The 25770-nt window shown below is 36.8% G+C and overlaps 1 protein-coding gene across 6 annotated transcripts in view; it reads right to left on the minus strand.

Annotated features, from left to right (window-relative positions):
* The window catches only part of LOC150109418 (basement membrane-specific heparan sulfate proteoglycan core protein-like), a 1783738-nt gene that overhangs the window by 526498 nt on the left and 1231470 nt on the right, over positions 1-25770 (minus strand). For all 6 annotated transcript variants that reach the window (XM_090413063.1, XM_090413041.1, XM_090413033.1 and 3 more), the window contains one exon: positions 10248-10354. In XM_090413063.1, coding sequence (XP_090269189.1) covers positions 10248-10354 — 107 coding nt within the window. The remainder of the gene's footprint in view (positions 1-10247; positions 10355-25770) is intronic.

Here is a 25770-nt window from a genome sequence, read left to right on the forward strand (position 1 = left end):
CCAACTTGGAGGTCTCTATCATATCTCCCCTCTTCATTCTCTCCACCAGACTCTGCAAATTACATCTTCTCAATCTTTCCTCATACTCGACATTCCAGAGGTCAGAAACTACCTTAGTCAGTCGCATTTGGACCCTTTCCAACATTTCTTCATCCTTCTGAAAACCCGGTGACCAAATCTGGACACAATAGTCCATGTATGGCCTAATCAAAGCCTTATACAATGAAATAAGAATCTCCCTACTTCTACATGTCAGTGTCCTCTGCATCATTCCCAGAAGTCATTGTGTTGTCTTCACAATTTTGGCTATGTGTCCCCTAAATTTTAGATCATTACCCACTATCACCCGCAGATCTCTTATTTCCTCTACCTCCAACAATATATTCTCACCAAGCATAAATTCTGCATCCCATCTTTGTTTTCCAAATTTTAAAACCTTACATTTTGCAACATTGAACTCGCATCCCCATTTCCGTGCCCAATCACTCAATTTATTCAAGTCTTCTTGCAAGGCACAACATCTTCACTACTCTTTATAGTTCTTCCCAACTTTGCATCACCTGCAAACAACTGAATATCTCCATCCAAATCTTCGCCAATATCATCAATATACAAGTTAAATAGTAGTGGCCCTAAAATAGACCCCTGAGGCACTCCACTAGTGACTTTCCTGGATATCACACTCCCATACACAACTTGTTGATACCTGTCAGATAGCCAGTCTCCAATCCAATGCACTAATCTAATATCCAACCCCATCTGCTCTAGTTTGACTGTCAACTTATTATGAGATGCTCTATCAAAAGCCTTTGTGAAATCCAAGTATATTGCTGTGTATCCTTCTCCTCTGTCCAAGGAAGCAATCATTTTATTGTAATAAGTATGTAGATTACTAAAACATTACCTCCCTTTAGCAAATCCATGCTGTCCATCAAAGATTATACCATTGCTGTCAACCCAACTCTGGATCCTAGTTCTCACAAGCTTCTCCAACCACTTAACCACAACACCTGACACAGAGATAGGCCTATAGTTTGATGCTCGAGTTCGATCACCTCCTTTATGAAGTGGCACAATCTTGCCCTCATTCCACTCTTTAGGAACTTGACCAAGTGCAAGATTCATATTAAAAAAATATGTCAAGGCAGGTGTCAACTCCCTGGCGCATTCCTTCAGAATACGTGGTGATATATTATCAAGTCCCACAGCCTTATTTACATCTAGTTTACTCAACTCCCCAAACACCTGTTGCTCACTTACAGTCAGTCTCTCCTCAATATCATCAACTGCTCTCAATCTCTCCATGAAGTCACATTCACAAGATTGAAAGACCTTCATGAACAGCTCATTAAGTCTCTTCACCACACATTCTGCAACAGCTGTTATACCATTTTCTCCAATCAATGTCATCCTTCCATAATCATTCTTTCTTTTGCTGGCTACATATCAAAAGAACTCCCTAGGATTCTTTTTGGCTTTATTAGCTAACTTCTGTTCATACTCTGTTTAGCTACCCTCACCAACCAAGTCATCTGCCTTGCCTGGTCTTTGTAGTCCTCATGGAATTGGTTATTTCCACTTCTCTAATGTTGCCTCCACAATTCCCTTTTTCTCTGTATTGCATGCTTAACCTCTTTATTCATCCATCTCACACCTACCTTATTTAACCTTCTCACCCATGGTATACATTTAGACATTGCATCTACTAGATAGTTTTTGAAAATCCTCCAAGCTGCACTGATCTCTTTTCCAGCTAACTCCTCATTCCATGTTACACCCACAAGCTGTCTCCTGAGCTCTTCATAATCACCCCCCCCCCTTTGTAGTTCCACATATACTCTTTTCTCACAGGGGTCCTCGCACTGCTGGCAACCACCCAGGTAATCACCTCATGGTCACTTTAACAAATTGGTGGATGATTTGACACCTCATTTATAATTACATCCTCTGATGAGATGACCAAATCCAAGACCCTTAATCCTCATGTGCCCTCTGATACACACTGTCTGAGGTAGTTATCCCTCAAAAACTCAAGAAACTCATTTACTTTAATTCCAGTTGCTATCTCTTCATTCCAGTCTATACTGCCATAATTAAAATCACCCATAATGATCACCGTTTTCTTATTTGCTTTGCTAATTTGACTATACATTTCACTATCACCACCATCCATATTACCTGGTCTATAACAATATCCCACCAAGTATTTGATTCCATTCACCTCTATCTCACACCATACTGCCTAAAAACCATTGCCACTATTTCCATCTTGCATCTGTGCTTTGTATGGACATAACTCTCTCTTTATCATCAATAGCAGTCCCCCATTTTTCCCCTTCTATCCTCACAAAACACATCATTCCCTTCCATCTCTATTCCTGTCAGGATGTCGTCCTCTTCCAACCATGTCTCACTTATTCCGACAATCGTTCAGTGAACAGATTCAATTAGTGCAACTATTTCATCTGTCTTGTTTCTTATACTTCTAGCAATTGTATACAAACACAACAGCTCATTTCTGAATCTACAGCTAGTTCCACTGATGCCACTCACACGATGTGATCTCTCCATGCTCATCTGGAACCATTTCCCTTTCTGCTTATTCACTTATTCCAACAATCTTTGGGTGAGCAGATGCAATTAGTGCAACCATTTCATCTGCCTTGTTTCTTATACTTCTAGCAATTGTATACAAACACAACAGCTCATTTCTGAATCTACAGCTAGTTCACTGATGCCACTCACTCGATGTGATCTCTCCATGCTCGTGTGGAGCCATTTCCCTTTCTGCTTATTCATTTTAAAACCCATTTCAATTTCAACTGTTTCCTCTTGATTCCAGGTTATACCATTTCTTTTCTGTCTACACATGCTCTCACTTCCTCTTGGAGCATCTACCTTTCTCATGCTGTGTACCCCTGTCCACTCTGAGCCTCCCTGTTTACTTGCTCCTCTTGCACACCCATTCTCTCATTTTCTATACTCATACCACTCACTTCCCCATTCATATCCACCTCTTCAATCTCTCCTGTCTTGGTCTCCTGCTCTTCCACATCGCTCCCCTCTCGATCTGATTCATTCTCTCTATTCACTTCCCTACCTTCCAGCAGCAGTCTCTCCAAAACGACTCACACCATAACCACTCAAATGCAGTCCATCGCTTCAAATGGATAATCCTTCTAAATCAGCTGTTCTGGGATATAATTTCTTTGTTGTTCATATAATTTCCTTGTGTATTCAATCCATCTTTCCATGATTTCTTTTTTATCCATTAGAATATGGTCTCTTGAGTCTCTAATGACACTTGCATGGTTTGCTGTATTTGTTACTTGTCCTGTTTGTCATTTCTCTGATTTTTTCATGCATTTCTCTGCTTCTATGTTTTCTATCAAGGTTTTCTATATCTATACATTTATATTTAATCCATTCCTCTTTGGCTTTCCTGCATTCTTTTATTTCTTTATTCATGCTTTTATTTTCAAGTTTGTTCTTTAACTTTTTTTTCTTTGTTCCATCAACGTCAGTAGTTTTTCATTCATCCAAGGTTTATTCCTTTTCCTTTTTTATTGTGGGAGTGTATTTTTGGCTGCTTCACTGATGCTATTCTTGAATGTGTGCCAGTTCATGTTAATTTCATCAATTGGTGTTCTATTTTCTTGTGAGTTGTGGTGTCAGACTTGTTAAGGGATTTTGTGAATTCTTTTATAAAGCAGTCTAACTTCTTGGTTGTTAAGTGAGTCTGAATTATAAGTTTCTCTTATGAATGGTTGGCTTGGTATCTTAAGTTTTATTTTGATTTTTGCAATCACTGGGCTGTGGTTTGATCCTATGTCTGCTCCAGGATATGTTTTTGTTTGTGTTATTGCATTTCAGAACTTTTGCTTATTATTATATAGTCAATTTGACTTCTATAGATGTCCCCAGGGCTTTTCCAGGTATATAGTGTTCTTCTGGGAGGATGTTTAAACAGTGTATTGGCAATTATTAGGTCATTAATTTCACAGAATTGAATTAATCTTTCACCTCTTTCATTTCTGATTCCAAGCCCTTGGTTTCTCATGCAAAATGAGATTTTTTTCTGAGCCCACTTTTGCATTTAGGTTGCCCATCATAACAATAACATCATCTGCCTTAGCACTGGAGATTACAGTTTGGATATCTTCATAAAATTGTTCCAACTCTTCATCTGGGTGATCTTGGGTTGGTGCATATGCTTGGATAATATACAGGTTCAATGGTTGTGCAGTTATTTTGGCTGTTATGATTCTGTCATTTATGGGCCAATATCCCTATAGAGATTTTGCAATTCTATTACTTAGGACAAGCGCTACTCTATTAAGGTGTAAGTCACTGCCAGAGTAGACTATAGTGTGATTTTTTCTTCTTATTATGCCTGTATCTGTCCACCTCACTTCACTGATACCTGCAATATCGGCCTTCATCACTTCTAATTCCTGGGTAGGTTATCTAATTTGCCTGCCTCGTAGAGTGTTCTGATGTTCCATGTTATTATTTTCAAGCAATTGCTCCTAGTTTTCAGACAAGGGACATCTGAGAATATCCTCCCTGGAGGGTTTGGGATATTATCTTCATACACTACCTTAGTAGTTCTTGTCTTACAATTCCCAGTTTCAAGCTCTTTTTCCCTGTAGCTATAAGAGCTGATGGTTGCAGGGGTCTCAACCACATCTCTAACTTCATATTGTGACATGGTGTGTTTCATGGTCGATAATGGATAAATACGTGGTGAGGCTCCAATCTCTTCCACGACGGTTGGTCATAAGTCCCTTAGATGTCAGGAGCGTGCCCTCGATGTGCCGCACATCTTGCTGTCATGCCCTTGAGAAGTCAGTGTTGATTCTTCTGCCATCTTGGCCATTCCAGACTTCATGCACATAAAGGGTAACATTCCCTATTTACAGCATTCTATATTGCTGATACCCTCACTTAGTTTAGTCCGCCATGGTGTAGTAATGGGACTAGTTTGAAAAACTGTAGCAACAACACAAAGACTGAAGTCCTAATTAGGCACCCTCTATGTTATATAAAAGGAAAACAGAGAGAGAAAGCAGGTACTTAAGTCATCTTATGTCTTAAGATGACTGTCTCCCAAATCTTATGCAAATTTATACACCCATATTCGGCTAATTTCTAAAGAGACAATCATCACTAGGCTAACTGCAGGAAGTGGCAGTCTTACAATATTACACACTACAATATGTATCATGGCTTAAATTTAACTTATTTGATTCCAGTACATTCATAACCTATTCTAACAGCTTGTTCCATTCACTTGCCAGCCCACCCTTTCTCATTAACCAAGTAAAAACTGTACTTCTTGCTAATCTGCTCAGTACCGCAAAGTTGTGAGAAACTTTTAAGAATGACCTAGTAAGGATCTAGCATCTTTTTTACATCTATTAGCTAGCAAATTCTGAAAATTACTCCCTCAACCTATGCTTTTATTCAATATTTAATCCCCCCCCCCCCAACCAAAAAAATTGGTTTGTTTAAACCATACCAAAGTGACTAAGACCAAGTCTTAGTTAACAAAATCATAGAAAACAGACATATTCTAATGTCTGTTTTCTTGTTTAATTAAAAACAAGCAGTATCTTCATAATGCTTTGAATTTTTCATGACAAAGAAAGCTTGACTTTTTACTTCCCATAAAATCATCACCTCCATATGAGATTAACTGACTTTCAGGTTGAAAATAAATAAATAAATAAAACTAAAATAAAAACATTTATAAAGGTTCTTTGCACCTTAGGATTTGAAAATGGGTCTCTTCAATCAAAGGAAAGGCTGGGATTGTGCTACGGAAGTATCTTCAACAATCTTTGGAACTGCTCCAGCATTTATCTACTTTCCATATATGTAAAAGACCAATCTTTTATTACATATATATTTTATGTACATCTTCAACATTTTACTACATAACATATAGGCAAAAAACCTCTTAAATCACAATATCAAGTTGCACAATACAATATTATTATTATTATTAAACAAGACCTCATGGAGTCAAAGACTCATTTGGGAAGTCCTTTTATCACACACATCTCATCATACCGTGTCATAAACACATTAAAACTCCTTGCAGACACCACACTCTCAGGCAAGGCATTCCAATCACTCACAGCTCTGCACGAAAAAAACCTGCCTCTCACTCCCCTATTCAAGCCCTCTTTATACAGTTTCCAGGGATGACCTCTGGTTCTCCCCTGATCACCCACTATTCTCTGTAGAACTTCTCCACCATTCATCTAATAACAACCCCTTACCAACTTGGAGGTCTCTATCATATCTCCCCTCTTCATTCTCTCCACCAGACTCTGCAAATTACATCTTCTCAATCTTTCCTCATACTCAACATTCCAGAGGTCAGAAACTACCTTAGTCAGCCGCCTTTGGACCGTTTCCAACATCTCTTCATCCTTCTGAAAACCTGGTGACCAAATCTGGGCACAATAGTCCATGGGTGGCCTAATCAAAGCCTTATACAATGGAACAAGAATCTCCCTACTTCTACACGTCAGTGTCTTCCTCATCATTCCCAGAAGTCTTTGTGTTGTCTTCACAATTTTGGCGATGTGTCCCCTAAATTTTAGATCCTTATCCACTATCACTCCCAGATCTCTTATTTTCTCTACTTCCAACAATATATTCTCACCAAGCATAAATTCTGCATCCCATCTTTGTTTTCCAAATTTTAAAACCTTACATTTTGCAACATTGAACTTGCATCCCCATTTGCTTGCCCAATCACTCAATTTATTCGAGTCTTCTTGCAAGGCCACAACATCTTCACTACTCTTTATGGTTCATACCAACTTTGCATCATCTGCAAACAACTGAATATCTCCATCCAAATCTTTGCCAATATCATTAATATACAAGTTAAATAGTAATTGCTCTAAAACAGACCCCTGAGGCACTCCACTAGTGACTTTCCTTTTCCTGGATATTGCACCCCCATACACAACTTGTTGATACCTATCAGATAGCCAGTCTCCAATTTAATGCACTAATCTAATATCCAACCCCATCAGCTCTAGTTTGACTGTCAACTTATCATGAGGTACTCTATCAAAAGCTTTTGCAAAATCCAAGTATATTACTGTGTATCCTTCTCCTCTGTCCAAGGAAGCAGTCACTTTATTGTAATAAGTACGTAGATTACTAAAACATGACCTCTCTTTAGCAAATATCCATGCTGTCCATCAAAGATAATACCATTGTTGTCAACCCAACTCTGGATTCTAGTTCTTACAAGCTTCTCCAACAACTTGACCACAACACCTGACACAGAGATAGGCCTATAGTTTGATGCTCGAGTCCGATCAACTCCTTCATGAAGTGGCAGAATCTTGCCCTCCTTCCACTCCTTAGGAACTTGACCAAGTGCAAAACTCGTATTAAAAAAATATGTCAAGGCAGGTGTCACCTCCCTGGCACATTCCTTCAGAATATGCGGTGATATATTATCAAGTCCCACAGCCTTATTTATATCTAATTTATTCAACTCCGCAAACACCTCTTGCTGACTTACAGTCAGTCTCTCCTCCACATCATCAACTGCTCTCAATCTCTCCATGAAGTCACATTCTCAAGATTGAAAGATCTTTATGGACTGCTCATTGAGTATCTCCACCACACATTCCGCAACAGCTGTCTTTATACCATTTCCTCCCATCAATGTCATCCTTCCATAATCATTCCTTCTTTTGCTGGCAACATATTGAAAGAACTCCCTACGATTCTTTTTGGCTTCATTAGCTAACTGCTGTTCATACCTCTCGTTAGCTACTCTCACCAACCAAGTCACCCTCCTTTCCTGGTCTTTGTAGACCTCATGAAATTGGTTACTTCCACTTCTCTTATGTTGCATCCACAATGCCCTTTTTCTCTGTATTGCATGCTTAATCTCTTTATTCATCCATCTCACACCTACCTTATTTAACCTTCTCACCACCCGTGGAATACATTTACACATTGCATCTACTAAATAGTTTTTGAAAATCCCCCAAGGTGCATTGATCTCTTTTCCAGCTAACTCTTCATTCCATGCTACACCTACAAGCTGTCTCCTGAGCTCTTCATAATCACCCCCCCCCCTTGTAGTTCAATATATATACCCTTTTTTCACAGGGGTACTTACACTGCTGGCAACCACCCAGGTAATCACCTCATGGTCACTTTCACCAATTGGTGGATTGGTGGATGATTTGACACCTCATTTATAATTAAATCCTCTGATGAGATGACCAAAGGTAAGACCCTTAATCTTCGTGTACCCTCTGTTGCATGCTGTCTGAGGTAGGTATCCCTCAAAAACTCAAGAAACTCATTTTTTTTTACTTCCAGTTGCTATCTCTTCATTCCAGTCTATATTACCATAATTAAAATCACCCATAATGATCACCCTTTTCTTATTTGCTTGGCTTATTTGACTATACATTTCACTATCACCACCATCCACATTACCAGGTCTATAACAACATCCACACCAAGTGTTTGATTCTATTCACCTCTAACTCACAAACTCATTCCACACATTAACAAACTGTACTCCCATCTCCTCACACATTTCAGCCAGAATATCATTCATAATCCTTGATCTTCGCCTCATTTCAACACAATCATACCTAGGCAACACACTGACTACCCTTCCTATCACACTATTCTCTATTATCTTTCCAAGCAGCCTCCTGATATTCATTTTGACATGCTCTTTGTTCTCTCTCAAATCATTTGTACCAATTAATACAATTAACTCTTTTGCTGGCTCCCACCTCATATTACAGTTTCAATTCACCCTCCGAACCTCGCGACACATTCTCTCTATCATTAAATCTTTCTAACTTTCTAACTCTCGACCCCCCCCCCCCTCTTTCCCTCTCATTCATCCTTCTTTGTTTCCGTACTTTCGGTCCAACATACGTCCAACTTTCACTATCATCCTTCTCACTTTCACTCTCATTTATCTTTCTTTGTTTCTGTAATTTTGGACTAACATGCATCCAACTTTCGCTATCATTTTTCTCAGTTTTACTGTCGTTCATCTTTCTTTGTTTTAGTACTTTCAGTCCAACATGCATCCAACTTTCGCTATCATTTATTCTTTCGATTTTTTTCACTTGCGACTTCTGCATCACGCTATTTCTACTTCCATTTGTTCTGTCAATTTCGTTTATTTCAGCCTCACTTTCATCCCTTTTAACATCTGTTATGGTTTTCAAATTGCTCTTTTACTTTCTTTCCTGATTTTTAACATTTTTTCGCCTCTCTTTCTCACCACTCTACTCTTTCAAACGTGCACTCGCGGCGACACAATCGGTACTAACACTTTCTGTCATCAATTTCGTATTTGCATTCATCAGTTCCTCGTTCAGGTCACACTTCACACACACCCTTCTTTCGTCCGCACCAAACATCCACAAATCATTTATGTAATCGAAGGAATACATATAACAGACATCACACTTAAAGAAACGACTGAAATCTAAATTAAAATCATGGAATGACAATGCCGCCGCCATTTTTTTTTTTTTTTCTCTGCAGGTTACTAGGTCTAATAATAACAATTTCGGAATTTAGTTTAGGCAAGAAAAATCCCCCACACTAATAATACCGGTAGTGCACAACGTTTACAGCCGCTCTTACTCAAACAATTACGCATATATACTTAATTATTCCTAGTAAAACTTATCTGAATCAGAAACTCTTCAAATCACATCCACAGCACTTGGCTCACTTGCGCCCTCCTCTATATGAGGCTGTACAATATGTGTAATTTGAATGTAGGACAAATACAGTTAGGTCCTGCATCTTATTAAGTGTGCATCATGGCTATTTGTTCCTCACAGTTTGGAAAGAAATCAACAGACACCATATTTGGTGTCCAGTGACTTCTTTTCAAGAGTGTATATCATCCATTGTCATCACTTTGAATAACTAATTGTCGCATGGTATTTCTCAAATACTTTTTAGGGGGGAATGGTATTTCCATCTCCTCTGTCCAATACAGTTGTCTCTCATATTATTACTGAATTAATTTTAGGCTCCTTTTGAGGCATAATGATTCCTCCACAGAACAGAAATATATAAATATCTTAAAATGGTAAGGTGTCAATCCAAAAAAAACTGAATTGGGAAAATAAGATTTGAAATTGGTGTATGAAGTCTGCAAGGATCTTTCCAAAGTTTTATTATTAATTTAAAACAAACACAATGAAACTCACATCTGTAACTTGACTATAGCCATAGCAGCGGAAAGTAACCATGGAACCTACAAGCACTCGTTGTGTTCTTGGTTCATCAACTCTTACTCTTATAGTTTGACCAGTACCTAGAACAATTTAAAATACAAACTTCAAAAATAAATAGTACTTTAACTGCATTTAATACGTAATTATAAGTGCATTTATTCTTATTATTAATAATAAACCACAAATGTAATTATTAATATAATACCTTTAATAAAATTTATTTTGTCAAACTTTTTACATTGAGTAAATACATATTTTACATATTGAGTAAAAAACTTTAGTTTAATATAAACCAAAATCATATTAAACTAAAGTTTTACTCAAAAACGGTAGTCGTCTCCATAATTTTCCAAAATATATTCGGATCACCATGCAAGCCTAAAAGAAAGGAAATAATATACAGAATTCTTTACTCTCATACTTGTTTTCCTTTCTGCTGAAATTTCAGAGATGTCTTCAGTTCCAATATATGTGAAATATTATCAATTTCTATTCAGTCTTTCCTCACTCACCAAATCTTAGGTTTTATTCTTTTCCTTTCTTTTAGGCTTGCACAGTGATCCAAGTACATTTTTGAAAATTATGGAGAAAACTACCGTGTTTGAGTAAAACTTTAGTTTAATATAACTAAACTCTACATTCGACGTTAATATCAAGGTCATCTTCTGGAGCATATGCACTATATACAGAAAGCAAGCTACACTACAATCTATCTGGTTTATTAAAGTTACAGACCAATGTTACAACAATTGTTGGCCTGACCTCTAGTGAAAAAAAAAAAATAGAATACACATCAACACTAAAGTCCTGTTATTAATATTATCTGTTGGTCGTAGAATTACATTGGGCACAACAAGTCTATGTGTGCATATATACACATATACAGGGTGTTCGGGATAAATTTGACAGTTTCGTAAGGAAAAAGAAAATCTTCTTTGTATCTATTAAATTTAATGAATTGACAAAAAAACATTACAGGCAGAGTTAATTACAATACTATCAACAAGATTTACTCAAAATAACCACCATTAGCATTGATCACAGCTTCAATTCTGCTTCGGAACCTCGAACAAGCTGATGCTACAGTCTCCCTGGGAAGGGCTGCAAAAACTGTTTTAATTTTATCCATTAACTGGGCTTTTGTATTACTGGAAGTGCGATTGGTGTCTTTTTCAACTGCGTCCCATACAAAATAATCCATGGGGTTAAGGTCTGGGGAGTTTGGAGGCCAAACATTTGGACTGGTGAAGTCGTAGAAATTTTCAGACAACCATTTTTGACTTTTCCCAGAGGTGTGGCAAGGGGCCGAATCCTGCTGCCATACATACGGCCTACCATTGGCTACCCTTGTTATCCAGGGCTTGACTACAGTTAGCAACTCCACGAACAAAGCCCGAATTCCAATGTCAGGGTTCTTCAACACCTGTTCCTGCAGATTTGCGAGGAATTCTGCTGTACGAACGCAATCAGATCGTCTGCTAGGGATCTTTCTTCTTGCTACATCCTCGTAGTCACCATTGCAAGTCTCTAGTTCATGCCTGATTGTTTTTACTGTATTCAGGGAGCATTGGGCAGCAGTCGTAATATCCTTATTTTGATGGCGGGCACGAATCATCATGATACAAGTTATTCTCTTCCATGATTCAGGTGGGTTCCAGCTATCCATCCTTTCTGACATCTTGTATATGAATGAAGAAGGGTCCAAACTTTTAAATGAAGAGAAGTGTGTGTTAATACATGTAACTTACGGAAAAATATAATTAATTATAAATATGTCAAATTTATCCCGAACACCCTGTATATATACACACACACACACACACACACACATACACACACACACACACATATTTACAATATGATTATACATGTACATTCCAACCGGTTGGTATGGAATGGTTTATAATACTAGCTAGAAGTTGGCTAGAGTCCTGACTTATGCTGGATCTTAGGTTTTAGGTAGGTTGAATGTGTGCCATCCAGATTCTTGGAATGTTCATGCCACCCTTGCTGTTGATATTTGGGTGGTTTATCAGAATTTCGTAGGCTTCCTTAAATTTCCTTTCGTACCAGGTTTTTGTACGGTGTAAAGAGCAGGTGCTTTTCCAGACGATTTGGTGCGAGGTGTTGAGCGAGTTATCTGAGAGGCTTGCTTCACCAAAATGGAAATATTTAATGTGTCTTATGTGTTCTTTCTTATGTATAGGGATTGTACGTCCAGTTTCACTGTAGGTCAGCAAGTTACAGGTGCTGTGGATGCAATAGACTCCAGGATGTGCCAAGGGGAGGAGAGGATCCTTAGAGGAGTTGAATATGGTTTTAAGTTTAGTAAGTGGCTTAAAGGTGGCATTGAGGTTATAATGGTGTAGGATTCTGTTGAATTTTTCCGAGAACCCTTCTATGGTTTTATTGTAATCTAGATTCTTTTTTGTTTATGTTTTATGGAGTATTTTATTGATAGTATTTTTTTTATAGCCATTATTTAAGAATGTGTCGCTGATGATTTTTAGTTGTTGCTTCAGGGCTTGCTGGTCAGAGCAAATTGTTATGGCCCTGTTTTTAAAGGTGTTAATGACAAACAGTCATTAACAGTTAAAACAAAATTTCCACCCAACATTACTGTCCTCTTTGTCCACATACTAGTCCAATTACTTCGTGTGGTAAAACAAATTTTACCCAAAAAGAAGGTACAGCCATGGGCTCCCCACTACTCCCCCCCAATTACTAACTTTTACATGGAAACTTTTGACCAAAGGGCTCTTGATTCCGCCACTCTAAAACCTACAATATGGCTTAGATACGTTGACGATGTGTTTGCTATCTGGCCGCATGGGCGACAAATGCTAAACACATTACTTAGCCACCTAAACAAACAACATGAACGCATACAATTTGCCATCGAAATTTTCAATTTCGATGGCAAATTGTAGAACTTGCTCCCATTCCTAGACACACTAGTCACACGTCTAGTGTGTCTAGACGTGTGACTAGTGTGTCTAGGAATGGGACTAGTGTGTCTATCCTTCACCGTCTACCAAAAACCAACACACACGGGTCAATACATACATGCTAATTCATACCACCACCCATCACAAAAATATGGAGTCATTAACACCTTTAAAAACAGAGCCATAACAATTTGCTCTAACCAGCAAGCCCTGAAGCAAGAATTAAAAATCATCAGTGACACATTCGTAAATAATGGCTATAACAAAAATACTAACAATAAAACACTCCATAAAATATAAACAAAAAATGATATGAGTATTGTTGATTCTGAAGCTGGTTGTCCTACAAATATAATCAGAAAAGGATTTGATTTTACAAGTTGCTGGATCTTAAATTATAATGATCCAGCAACTTGGTGTCCTGTAAAATTTTCCAATATCAATCAATTATTTCAACTATTAGTTGAACATGGACCTGAACAGATTCATAATTTTGATTTTCTGAAAGATGAGAATAATAGAAGATTTTCAATGACTCATTATACTCAAAGACTATTTAACCGCAAGACAATGTGCAGCGTTTGTGGTTATTGTATTGAAAATCCACGGATTTTGCATTTTGTTTCTGCTGTTTATTACTTGATCAATGGCAGATTAACCTTGCTGATTCTGGATTGAGGGACTGGAAAAATGCTTCTATTTAAGCTGCGCATGAAAAAAGTCAAAGACACGTTGAAAATTACCATAAGTGAAAAGAATTAGAAATTCGAATAAAAGAAAAGAAAACCACTGATGAAGAGAACTTGCTAGTTATTAGAAAAGAGGAGAAACATTGGGTGCAAGTATTAGAACGACTCTTTGCTTTAGCTCAGACGTTATCTATTCAAAATTTAACATTTCGAGGAACAAATGAGACGTTGTTTTCGCATGGAAACAGAAATTTTTTGAAATTTGTCGAATTTCTAGCCAAGTTTGATCCAATAATGAATGAACATCTTCGAAGAATAAAAGATACATATGTGCAATATCTTGGAAAAGATATTCAAAATGAAATAATAAACATCTTCGCCAATGTGATAAAAAAGAAAATTTTAAAATCTGTTGTTGCCGCAAAATATTTTTCCATAACTATTGACTGTATGTCCAACATTGGTCACACGGAAAAAATGAGCATAGTACTTCGATTCGTAGACACTAGTAATAGCACGGTTTCTATAAAAGAACACTTTTTGGGATTTATAGAAATAAAAAATACCTGGAGAATTTTTATCAAATGAAATACTAGGAACTCAAGACAAAATTTTCATCATCAATACAAGATTTACGAAGTCAAGGATACGATAACGCCAGTAATATGAACGGTGATGTAAAAGGTGTGCAGTGACGAATTTCAACTATTAACCCAAGAGCAATGTATGTACCCAGTAGTTCACATTCAAATTTAATAGTGAATTGTACTGCTAATACTTTAGATGCCACAGCATTTTTTGAAGCGGTACATTGTCTATATATATTTTTTTCCAGTTCGACTTGTCGATGGGAATACCTCAAAAGACACGTAAGTAATTTTACACTCAAACCAGTCCGTGATACACGATGGGAGAGTCGAACTGACTCATTAAAGCCCCTAAGATATAATTTGTCTAATGTTTGCGAAACATTGCAAGAAATATCTCAAGATGATAGTTTATGTGGATTAAGTGGAAATAGCATGAAATCAGATCCAAGTAGTCTTCTTAAAACTTTAAGGAAGTTTAAATTTATCACATCCTAAGTAATGTGATATAATATACTTTCTGAAATAAATTTTACAAGTAAACAACTTCAGAATAGAAGCCTTGATATAAATGGTGCCATAAATTGTATTAATGATACAAAGAATTTCTTAATGAAAATCCAAAATGAGGATGAATTTGAAAAGATGTTAACAGCTACAGAAAAAATTGCTGAGGTTTTAGGGGGTAATGCCTAATTTTGAACAAGAAACAGTTTGACTTAGAAAAAAAAAAAAGAAACATTTTGTGTATGAAGCAGAGGATGAATTCATAACAGATTTTAAACAAAAATTTAAGGTAGAGTTTTATTTTTCAATTATTGATTCCGCAATTGCATCTTTTGATGAAAAATTCAAGCACACATCCACAATTAATGAAAAGTTTGGTTTTCTTTTAAATATATATGAATTTCAAAAAATTACTTCAGCAGAACTGCTTAAAAAATGTTTGATATTGGAAAATTATTTAACACACAATTAACAAATTCTAGAGATATTGACGGAACAGATTTATGTAGCGAATTACAAATGATAGCAAGGCGAATTCCAGAAAATACTTCCTCATTAGATGTCCTGTCATACATATGCAAAAATAATTGAGAAAATAGTGTTCCCAATGTGTTTATTGCTCTGAGAATTTTTTTGACATTGACAGTATCGGTAGCAAGTTCAGAAAGGAGTTTCTCAAAATTAAAACTTACACTCACTTTACAATGGCTCAGGAATGACTGACTGGCCTAGCAATAATATCTATAGAGCATGAAATTGCATCTACAATCAATATAGATGAATTCAAAACTTTGCCAAAACAAAAGCCTGAAAGATTAATTTTTCATAATTTTTGTATTTAAGATGTAATAATTTTCTTGCTATACAGATATCAGAAGTAATCATATATGTATACAAATGTATTGGTTTTGATTAATAAATTTTATATATAAACATTTATATATAAATGTTCATAATGATATTATTTTTATAAATATCCTCATGTGTAGGTGTACATGTGCTTGTGTGAGTATGAGAAAATATATATACAGCAATCCCTCGATTAGTGCGTCTAATGCAATCTTTAAAACAGACGCATTAATCAAAAATGCACTAGTCAAATATAATAACCTATGGGAAAAAGTAGAATTCGTTCCTCAAATTTCTTTTTTGAACCTTAATTTTTTTTATAAAAGAATTAAGGTATGTCTCAGGGCCTAGTTAAAGGAAAACTATGAAGCTGAAAGACTGTAAAACACATTCAGAATATAAATTTTGTTATTCTACTTAACAAAGAATTGAGCTAATGTAGTTTGGCAGGCATTTTGTTTCCTTTTTTCATACAACCAATAGTATGGCCCTATTGCCTCCTACTTGTCTGCAAATTTTATTGCTTCTCTATTCATCAGGGTCAGCCTCTGCATTGCTGCTTAAAAACTTCACTTGTACAAAAAATATTATACGCCGCTGATTGTTATAATCGGCTTGCAGGCAATTTTTATGACTGATCATAAACAGCGGTATTCTCTTTCCCAAATGTTGAAAGGTTTTGATGTGTGAAAATTAAGATACACAAATATTATTAGGCGTTCTGGGTCCCAGCTTTTCGACATATTCTCGAACATTATTCTCCTCAGAATATTTCCACTATAAAATATTTATTCATAAAATATGCTTAGAAAACTAAAATGACAAATTCCAGGAACTTCTCACAGAACACAGTTTGGGAAATCCTGGTATATATAGTGTACATGGTAGTAGTGTAGTATGCCATTAAAAATATCTTTGTAAAATGTTTTAAATCGGTAACTAAATTATTTCATTCTAGTGAGTGATTTTTTAAAATAGTTAGCTATAAAAATGTATAGATAGAAAATTTTTAAAATCTGTAACATTTATTTTTAAGATGTATATAGGCGTACTAATCGAATTTGGGTATCGAAAAAAATGATGCACTAATTACTGCATAGAGACATTGTATAGGGACGCCTAAATTTTCTTTGCCTGGGGGCATCAGATACTCTTGCCCAGACCTGATGTGGTTTACTGTCTCTTTTACGGTAACTATTTGGCTACTATCATTAATGAAACTCTTACCTTTCATCTCCCTTTTTCAACATGTGAAAATCTTATACCCAATAAAGTTCATCGATTCTCATATATACAGAATGTAGGTATACTATGCTATCCAAGTTATCAGAATTCCAAGGAGCCAAATGATATCAGAGGTCATTGCTATTAAACACAATGCCTAACATTTCACTACTTAAATTAATTTACTATGTGTGTATATGTACCTAACATATTCACAGGCAATGAATTTTCACTGATTTGGGAGTAATCCCCAAATAAATCATTCCTCGTTGTCTTGAGCAGAGAGCATTTCTAATAATTCTAATAATTAGAATTATTAGAAATGTTAGTTCTAATAATTATTAGTAATTATTAGAACTAACAGAGTTCTAATAATTACTTTGTCTTAGTTGCTTTTCTCTGGACAACTTCCAAAATCTTGAAAATCTAAGTTAACTGTTCAGTTGTCCAAGAGCCTGACTTCATGGTCATATTATAACATTTTTTAAATGCCAAAGCCCTACTCATCTTTGCCAAAATTTATGTTCTCACATTTATTATTACTCGTGACACCTCCAAGGAGTCAGAAGACTCATTGCAGGAGGACATCCACTGTACAACTCTGTTTCCATCACTACACTGAACCTCTACTACCAATCAAATATATCAGCACCATCTATTGCCCACACAACAAGTATTTTTTGTCTGTAAATTGCATGTATTCTGAAGGGCCGATTTGTCTGTATGCGAGATGAAAACCAGTTTCCAGGAGAAAAACCCCTACTACCTCCGTATGAGGTCGGCTAACTGACCCTCGATAGAAAAAGTCCATATAAAGATTCTTCCCGTCACGACTTAGGCCTTTTCTAATCGAAGGGTGCAATAAACCATCGTTCTTCCAATTGCACTACAGTCCCTACATTTCCAACCCATGTCTACCATCATCCATGGTTATTTTATCTTTTTTACCATCAGTACAGTCTCACCAATTGGATATGAAGTATTCTAACATATAATAAATTTAGTTTAATCCTTTATCCAAGCGTGAGCAAACAAAGTTTGCACCTGAAAATATCTTCAGGACTGGGGTAAGGTAGTACAACACCAGGCAACTCGTAGTAAAGGTGGACCAAGCTAACATCACTCCTATCTCAGTATCTTCCATAATGCAAAACATATCTCCTTGCTGATATGTATAATGTTATGCATTAAGGGAAAGGCCACTATCCAGACTAGTTTCAACTTTTATTGAGGTCTCTTCAGTGGGAGCCAGGCCCAGAAGTAGAGATACCAGGCAGAAGCAATGCTGAGGTCATCTTTACCTGCAACTCCTATAGGTAAAGATGACCTTGCCATTGCTTCTGCCTGGTCAAACCTTGATGATCAAACCTTTAGGCACAATACTAACTATTGTGCCTTAAACACAATAGTTGATATTGTGTTGTTTGTGCACAGTAGTGCTCAAACAACACAATATCAACTTGATAGTGTTATTTATTGTGTTGTTATTAAACCTCAACAATATCAAATTTGTTGAGGTTTGGAGAATTCTCCAAACCTCAACAAATTTGGTTGTATGTGACTGCCCCAAATTTGGGAGGCCTACATCAGCAGACCTTCAGCTCAACAGCCAAGAACACCTACTTAGCCCGCTAGAGGGCACCATCAGGACTGTTAGAACAATAGCTTCATCTCTTCATTCCCAGTTTCTGTGTTGTAGTGCCTACGTGCACGTAACTTTTTTTTGTAAGTTCCTTTAGAAGATGGCAATGTGACATTGCCGAAATATCGGAAAATATTTATTAAAGTTTAATTTAATTTATCTCCTTAACTACGTTGTTTCATTCCTTAAGTGTTTTAATAATGCATAACCAATGTATAAGCCATAAAAGAATACAGAGCATAATGTAAAAAGAGGTAAGTTATGTGTAAAAGTAGATAAACAAAAGTCATGGGAAGACTTTGGTAAGAATATAGAAGGTAAAAATCAAGAAGGTGGCAAAATGTTGTGGAGATTATTGAAGAAGCTTAGAAATGAAGGAATCAAAGATGATAAAGGTAACATAAAAACTGAAGATACAGATATCCTAGATGTCTGGAATAATTGCTTTGAAAGACAAATGAAACAAGCAATGACAGAACCCAACTAGAAAATTTTCAAGAGGAATGCAAAGAGGAGTACATATCAATACTTCATGTAGAAAAAAAAGCAATCAAAAACTTGAAATATGAAAAGGCCTCTGGAGTAGATGATATTCAACCAGCAATGCTCAAATGTGGAAAGATAAAAATTCTGCAATGCCTAGGCTGTTTAATTTGGAGGGCCTAGTCAGAATGTCAAATTCCAGATGATTTGAGACGAGCTCTCACTTCTCACCAAAAAAAAAAAAAAAAAAAAAGCTGAATGTGAGAATTACAGATGAATTTCTCCACCAAGTGTTCCAGTAAGCTTTATGTAAGTATACTTGAAAAGCAGTTGAGAAAAACTGTAGAAGTCAAACTTGGAGAAATACAAGCTGGGTTCAGGCCAAGTAAAGTAGATGTCAAGATCAGATCACTTAATGACAAACAGTTGAGAAATCATGTGAATATGAGAAGGATCTGTGTTTAAGTTTTGTAGATTAGAAAAAGGAATATGAAAAGTGTCCAAAACAATTATCTGTGGTAAACAGAACATTATACAGAGTAGTCAATGTTTAGAACTGAAGGAAATACAAGAAGATGGTTTGATGCAAAATCATGATTAGACAAGGATTCACATTGTCTCCACTCATCATCTACATGGATCATATTATGAAAGAAAGTGGCATTAAACCTGAGATTAGAATCAGAGATATCCAACATATCTCTTTTTTGCTTTATGAAAATATGTTGTACTCCTAAATACATCCAGTGCAACTATCCAGGTTCTCTAAATTGAATAACAGATGCAACAAATTTGGCATGAAAATCAGGAATAAAAAGAACCAAAACAATGAAAATATGTAGAACAGAGAAAGTTTCACTGCATTCTCAATGGAGAACATATAGAACAAGTAAAATATTTTATGCACAGTTTTTAGCAAAGCTAGAAAATTGAATTTGGAAATAGACATCAGAACATGCAAAGCCAGTATGGTGGGGAGCCAGTTGAATAAATTTATATGAAATAAGAGAGAAATTAGCCAAAACATCAAACTAGTAATATACTAGGTAGTGTTCAAACCATTTACAGGAGTTGTGTTAAAAATCAAGCATTTGATCCAAGACTAGATCTAGATCAGAGATGAGAGTTCTGAGGAAACCTAGGGGAGTGAACAGATGACATTAATGGTAGAATCATATTAAAAATGATATTAGAAAATAACTTGATATTGTTTGCATTCCTAAGGTGGGGACATTTAAATAGAATGGATGAGGAAAGATTAACAAAACAAGTGAGTGATGACAAGATGGCAAGAGGAAGACAAAGGTCCATATGGATTTATTAAATCAGAAGTCCCTTAGAAGCACAAAATGTTATCTACAACAATGTTGGAGTGCTCACAAGTAATAGACTAATTTGGAGGAAAATTGCTGATAAGAGATTAATAATAATGTAAACATTGTGCTTTCAGCCTGAATGTCCCTTGAGGGTACAAATTAGGAAATCAATGATTATTATATCTCCTCTTCACTCAGCATTGATAATTATTATAACTCTTCACTCAACACTTGTCTCTCCTCTACCATTCAACCCATATATAAACACTGTATAAATTCACATATATCATGAAACACTTCAATTATATCCTCTGCAATATCAACCAGTCTACTTTCTTCATTCAGCTTGCATCTTCTTATAATTTTTACATTGTTTATATATTGAAAAAACTCTTTGGGATTTCTCTTGATTTGAATGGATTAAATGCAGCTCAATTCAGGGAAAGTCAATAAGTTACGAAGAGAATAACAATGAATTGGAAGGGAATGTTTTCATTATTATTATTAATATTTGACCTCCATGGAGACAGACTCATCGTGGGAGGTACTCACTATTGTATACAATACTCATCCAACCACGTCTTAAACTAAATCAATGTGTCCACATCCACAGCACCTCAGGCAATGCATTCCACTCACCAACCACCCTCCATGTAAAGAACCTGCTCCTCACTTCTCTGTTCACACCCTCCTTATACAGTTTTCAGCAATGGCCTCTTGTTCTACTCCCCTCTCCCATTCTATGAAAAATCTTTCCTATGTCGACTCAATAACAACCCCTGACCAGCTTATATATCTCGATTATATCCCCCCCATCCTCCTATTCACGAGGCTCTTCAACTTACATTCTCTCAATCTGTCCTCGTACTCTTACTCCACATTCCAGAGACCACTGACTATCTTTGTGAATCTTCTCTGGAACCCTTTCCAACATCCTCATCACCATGAAAACCCAGCAACCAAATCTGTGCACAATAATCCATATAAGGTCTGATACAATGGAATTATAACCTCTCTATTTCTGCATATCAGGGTCCTCTGCATCATTCCCATTATCTGATGTGATGTCTTCACAACTTATGCATTGCGGCTGCTGAATTTCAGGTCCTTGTCCACTATCACTCCTAGATCTCTCATCTCCTCTACTTCCATTAAAGTTTCCCCACTAAGTATACTTTTGTATCTCATTGTTGCTTACCCAAACTCAAAACATTACACTTTGCAACATTGAACTGATAGTTCCACTTACCTGCCCATTCATGCAATCTATTCAAGTCCTCTTGTAAGGCATTAAGATCCGCTTGAGTGTGCATTGCTCTCACCCGGTTTTGCATAATCTGCAAACAGCTGGATATCACTAGTTAAACCCAACTTAATATCATTAACATACAAAATGAACAACAATGGCACCAAATACTAACCCATGCAGCACACACTGCTGGTGAACTTTCTCTTTCGGCACCCCCATATACAACTTTTTGATACCTATCCGACAGCCAGTTACTGATCTAACACAGAAGTGTGTTATTCAATCCCATCTGTTTCAATTTAAGAACTTGTCATGTGGCAGTCCATCAAAAGCGTTTGCAAAATCTGAGTACACCACTGTATATGCATCTCTCCTGTCCAAGGTATTTGTCACCTTGTTATACAATAGCACATAAGTTAGTAAAACATAATCTCCCCTTAACAAACTTATGCTGATAACCACAGAGAATACTGCTGTTATCAATCCATTTCTATATCCTACTTCTCGCCAATCTCTACAGGACCTTCACCACAACTCCAGATATACAGACCGGCCTGTAATTTGAAGCTACAGCTTTATCACCACCTTTATGCAGTGGAACAATTTTAACCTCCTTCCACTCCCTTAGAACCTGTGCTGTTGTAACTCTTATTAAACAGAATGCTAATGCTACTGCCAGTTCCCTGGAACATTCCCTTAAGATGCATGGCGATATATCATCAAATCCTATTGCCTTATTGACATGAACTTTTTTATTTCCTCAAATATCTCCTGCTCACTCACAATTAAGCCATTCTCTCATATGTCCTCTACACTTGAGTTCCTCATGAATCCATTCTGATCAGGATGAAACACTCTTATAAATTGATCACTGAATACCTCAACAACGTCCTTTGCAGCAGTTACCATTCTTTCACGTTATCACTTAACTTTTTCTTACCATGTTCATTCTTCCTTCTATTTGCTACATATCTAAAAAACACTCTAGAGTTTTCCATTGCTTGTTTTGCCAATTTCTGCTCATACTCTACTTTTGTTTTCCTTACTGAGTCACTCTCCTAGCTTGTTCTTTGTATTCTTCATGTGACTGATTATTACCATTATTCATCTTGTACTTCCTCCAAAGTACTTTCCTTTTTCCAAATTCCATGCTTAAGCTCCACATTCATCCATTTTACACCTACCTTATTCAGCCTTTTGGCCTTCGGGATATATTCGTATATTGATGCTGTTATGCATCTCTTTGCGAGTTCCCATGAAGCATTTATTTCCTTGTTGCTGAACTCCTCATTCCATGTTATAGCTCCAAGCTGTCTCCTAAGCTTGTCATAATCACCAGTCTTATAATTCCACATATATCCTTTCCTCACAAAAGCCTGCATATGACTAGCCACAACACAGGTGATTATTTCATGATCACTCACCAACTGGAGTAAAATGTGAAACCCCTCTAACAATTACATCCTCTGATGAAATGATGAGATTTAGAATTCTTGATCCTTGTGTGCCCTTCTTTGCATGCTGCCTGAGATGGTTATCTCTCAAGAACTTGAGAAATTCATTTTCCTTATTCCCAAATACTATCTCCCATGTTACACCACACTGCCTCATAACCATTGCCGCTATTTCCTCCTTTCATGTCTACCTTATGTGGTCTTAATTTCCCTGCTATTATCAGCAGCATTCCTCCTCCCTTCCTGTATTTTCTATCCTCGCAAAAAATACTGTACCCTTCCATCTCTATTCCCGTTACAATATCATCTTCATTCAACCATGTTTCACTTATTCCAATGATTTGGGGGCGAATAAACTCAATTACTGAAACCATTTCATCCCCTTCATTTCTGATACTTCTAGCATTTGTGAACAAACACAGCAGTTCATATTTAGGTCTATAGCCAGTCCTATCCAAGCTATATGTTGGTTGCGATTTCCCCACTACACCTGCCAAATCACCTTTATCACCGCTTACAACTAACGCCTGATTAGTCTCAACTTCTCCACCCACATTGCAATATACTCCCATCTTCATACACACATTCACTGCCACTTTCAACATTCACTCTCCCCCTCTATGTCCACCTGAGCTCCTTCCATTTCCCCGTTCCTTGTATTCCCATTTTCTCTTCCTCTCTCACACTACTACTGTTTCCACTGCCAAGCACCTCTTTCTCTTCAGTACCACTCTCCTGATTTATCCCTTCATCTCTTCTTTCTGATCTCTGGCATGCACCACACACTGTACTTCCACACACTATACTTTCATCTAGCAACATTTTCTCTGGCACACTCACTCCAAAGCCATTTAAATGCAACCCATCAGGCCTGTATAATTTCATTCTTCCCTCAAACACATGCCATACATCCACAAACTCCACTTCCTTCTCCTCACACAGCTCTGCTAGCATACCATTCATGATTTTAGATCAGCTATCATACCATTCATGATTTTGGCTATCCATTGCAACTCATCATCATTATACCTGGATAATATAAGTATTATTATTACACACAACTCCAAGGATTCCTTAGACTAATCGAGGTAGGCCCTAAACATCATATCAAGAACAACTATTTGGTTCGCACAGTATCTATCATACTTTGCTTTGAATTCATTTACGGTCATGGCACCCACAACACACTCTGGCAGTTTATTCCATTCATTCATCACTCTCCAAGTAAAAAAACCTAGTTCTAACACCCTTGCTAACTACACTCTTGCTCAGTTTCCATGGATGGCCCCCAGTTCTCCCATCACCAGACCTGTTCTGAAAAATTTCCTCTGAATTAATCTTGTAAAAACATTTCAGTAATTTGAATGTCTCAATCATATTACCCCTTTTTCGCCTATCAACCAATTTCTATAACCCACAGATCTTCAACCTGTTCTCATAAGGTTCATTCCATAGACCAGCTATCATCTTAGTCACTCGCTTCTGGATCCTCTCCAACTCCTCCCCATTAAGAAGAAACCCAGGGGCCCAGATCTGGGCACAGTAGTCAAGATGAGATCTTATCAAGGCTCAATAAAGAGAAACAATAACTTGCTTATCTCTGCTCGTCAAAGTATTCTTCAGTAACCAAATGATCTGATGAGCTGATTTAGCTACTTTTGCTATGTGCCCCCCTTAAACTTCAACTCCCTATCCACCAACACACCCAAATCTCTGGCTTCATCAACCTCCTGGAGTACAATTCCACCAATGTGATATACTGCTGCTAATTTTTTCGCCCCAAAATGCATAACCTTACACTTTGCTACATTAAAGCGACATCTATTCTCATTAGCCCGGACTGCAAATCTATTCAAATCATCCTGCAAAATTTTGACATCATTTTCATTCAAGTATTGCTCTACCCAACTTTGTATCATCAGCAAATAAAAGAACAATTCCTCTCAGATTCTTTCCTATATCATTAATGAACAAATTAAATAGCAGTTGACCAAGAACAGAACCCTGCAGCACACCAGGCCTTCTTTTGGACTCCACTCATGAATAAACTACTCTCTGATCTCCATCAACCACCTTCTTATCCATCTCACCAACCCTATATCCATCTGTGCTGCAGTTTACTGATTAGAATTCCATGTGGTATCCTGTCAAAGGCCTTAGCAAAGTCCAGCAGTATTACTGTAAATCCATTAATATTATCCAGTTCAGCTGTCACTGTATTATAAAATGTGAGCAAGTTAATGAGGCATGATCAACCCTTCACAAAACCATACTGTTCTCCATAATATCTCCAAAACCTTGACAATGATTCCTGATATGTTGATTGGTCAGTAATTTACAACAGCAGTCTTGGAACCTCCTTTATGCAATGGAACTATCTTCTCCTCTTTCCACCCCCTCAGGACTAACCCAGAGCTGAGACTTAATTTAAACAATATGGTCAAGGGTAAGGTAAGATTCGAGCTGGTATACCATCCAATCTCACAGATGTATTTACATTAAGATTCTGTAATACACTATTCACCTCCATTTCATTCACTTCAATTCC

This window comes from Typopeltis vanoorti, chromosome 2, assembly GCF_054136105.1.
Source record: "Typopeltis vanoorti isolate ZY-2024b chromosome 2, IOZ_Tvanoo_1.0, whole genome shotgun sequence".
NCBI classification, from domain to species: domain Eukaryota; kingdom Metazoa; phylum Arthropoda; class Arachnida; order Uropygi; family Thelyphonidae; genus Typopeltis; species Typopeltis vanoorti.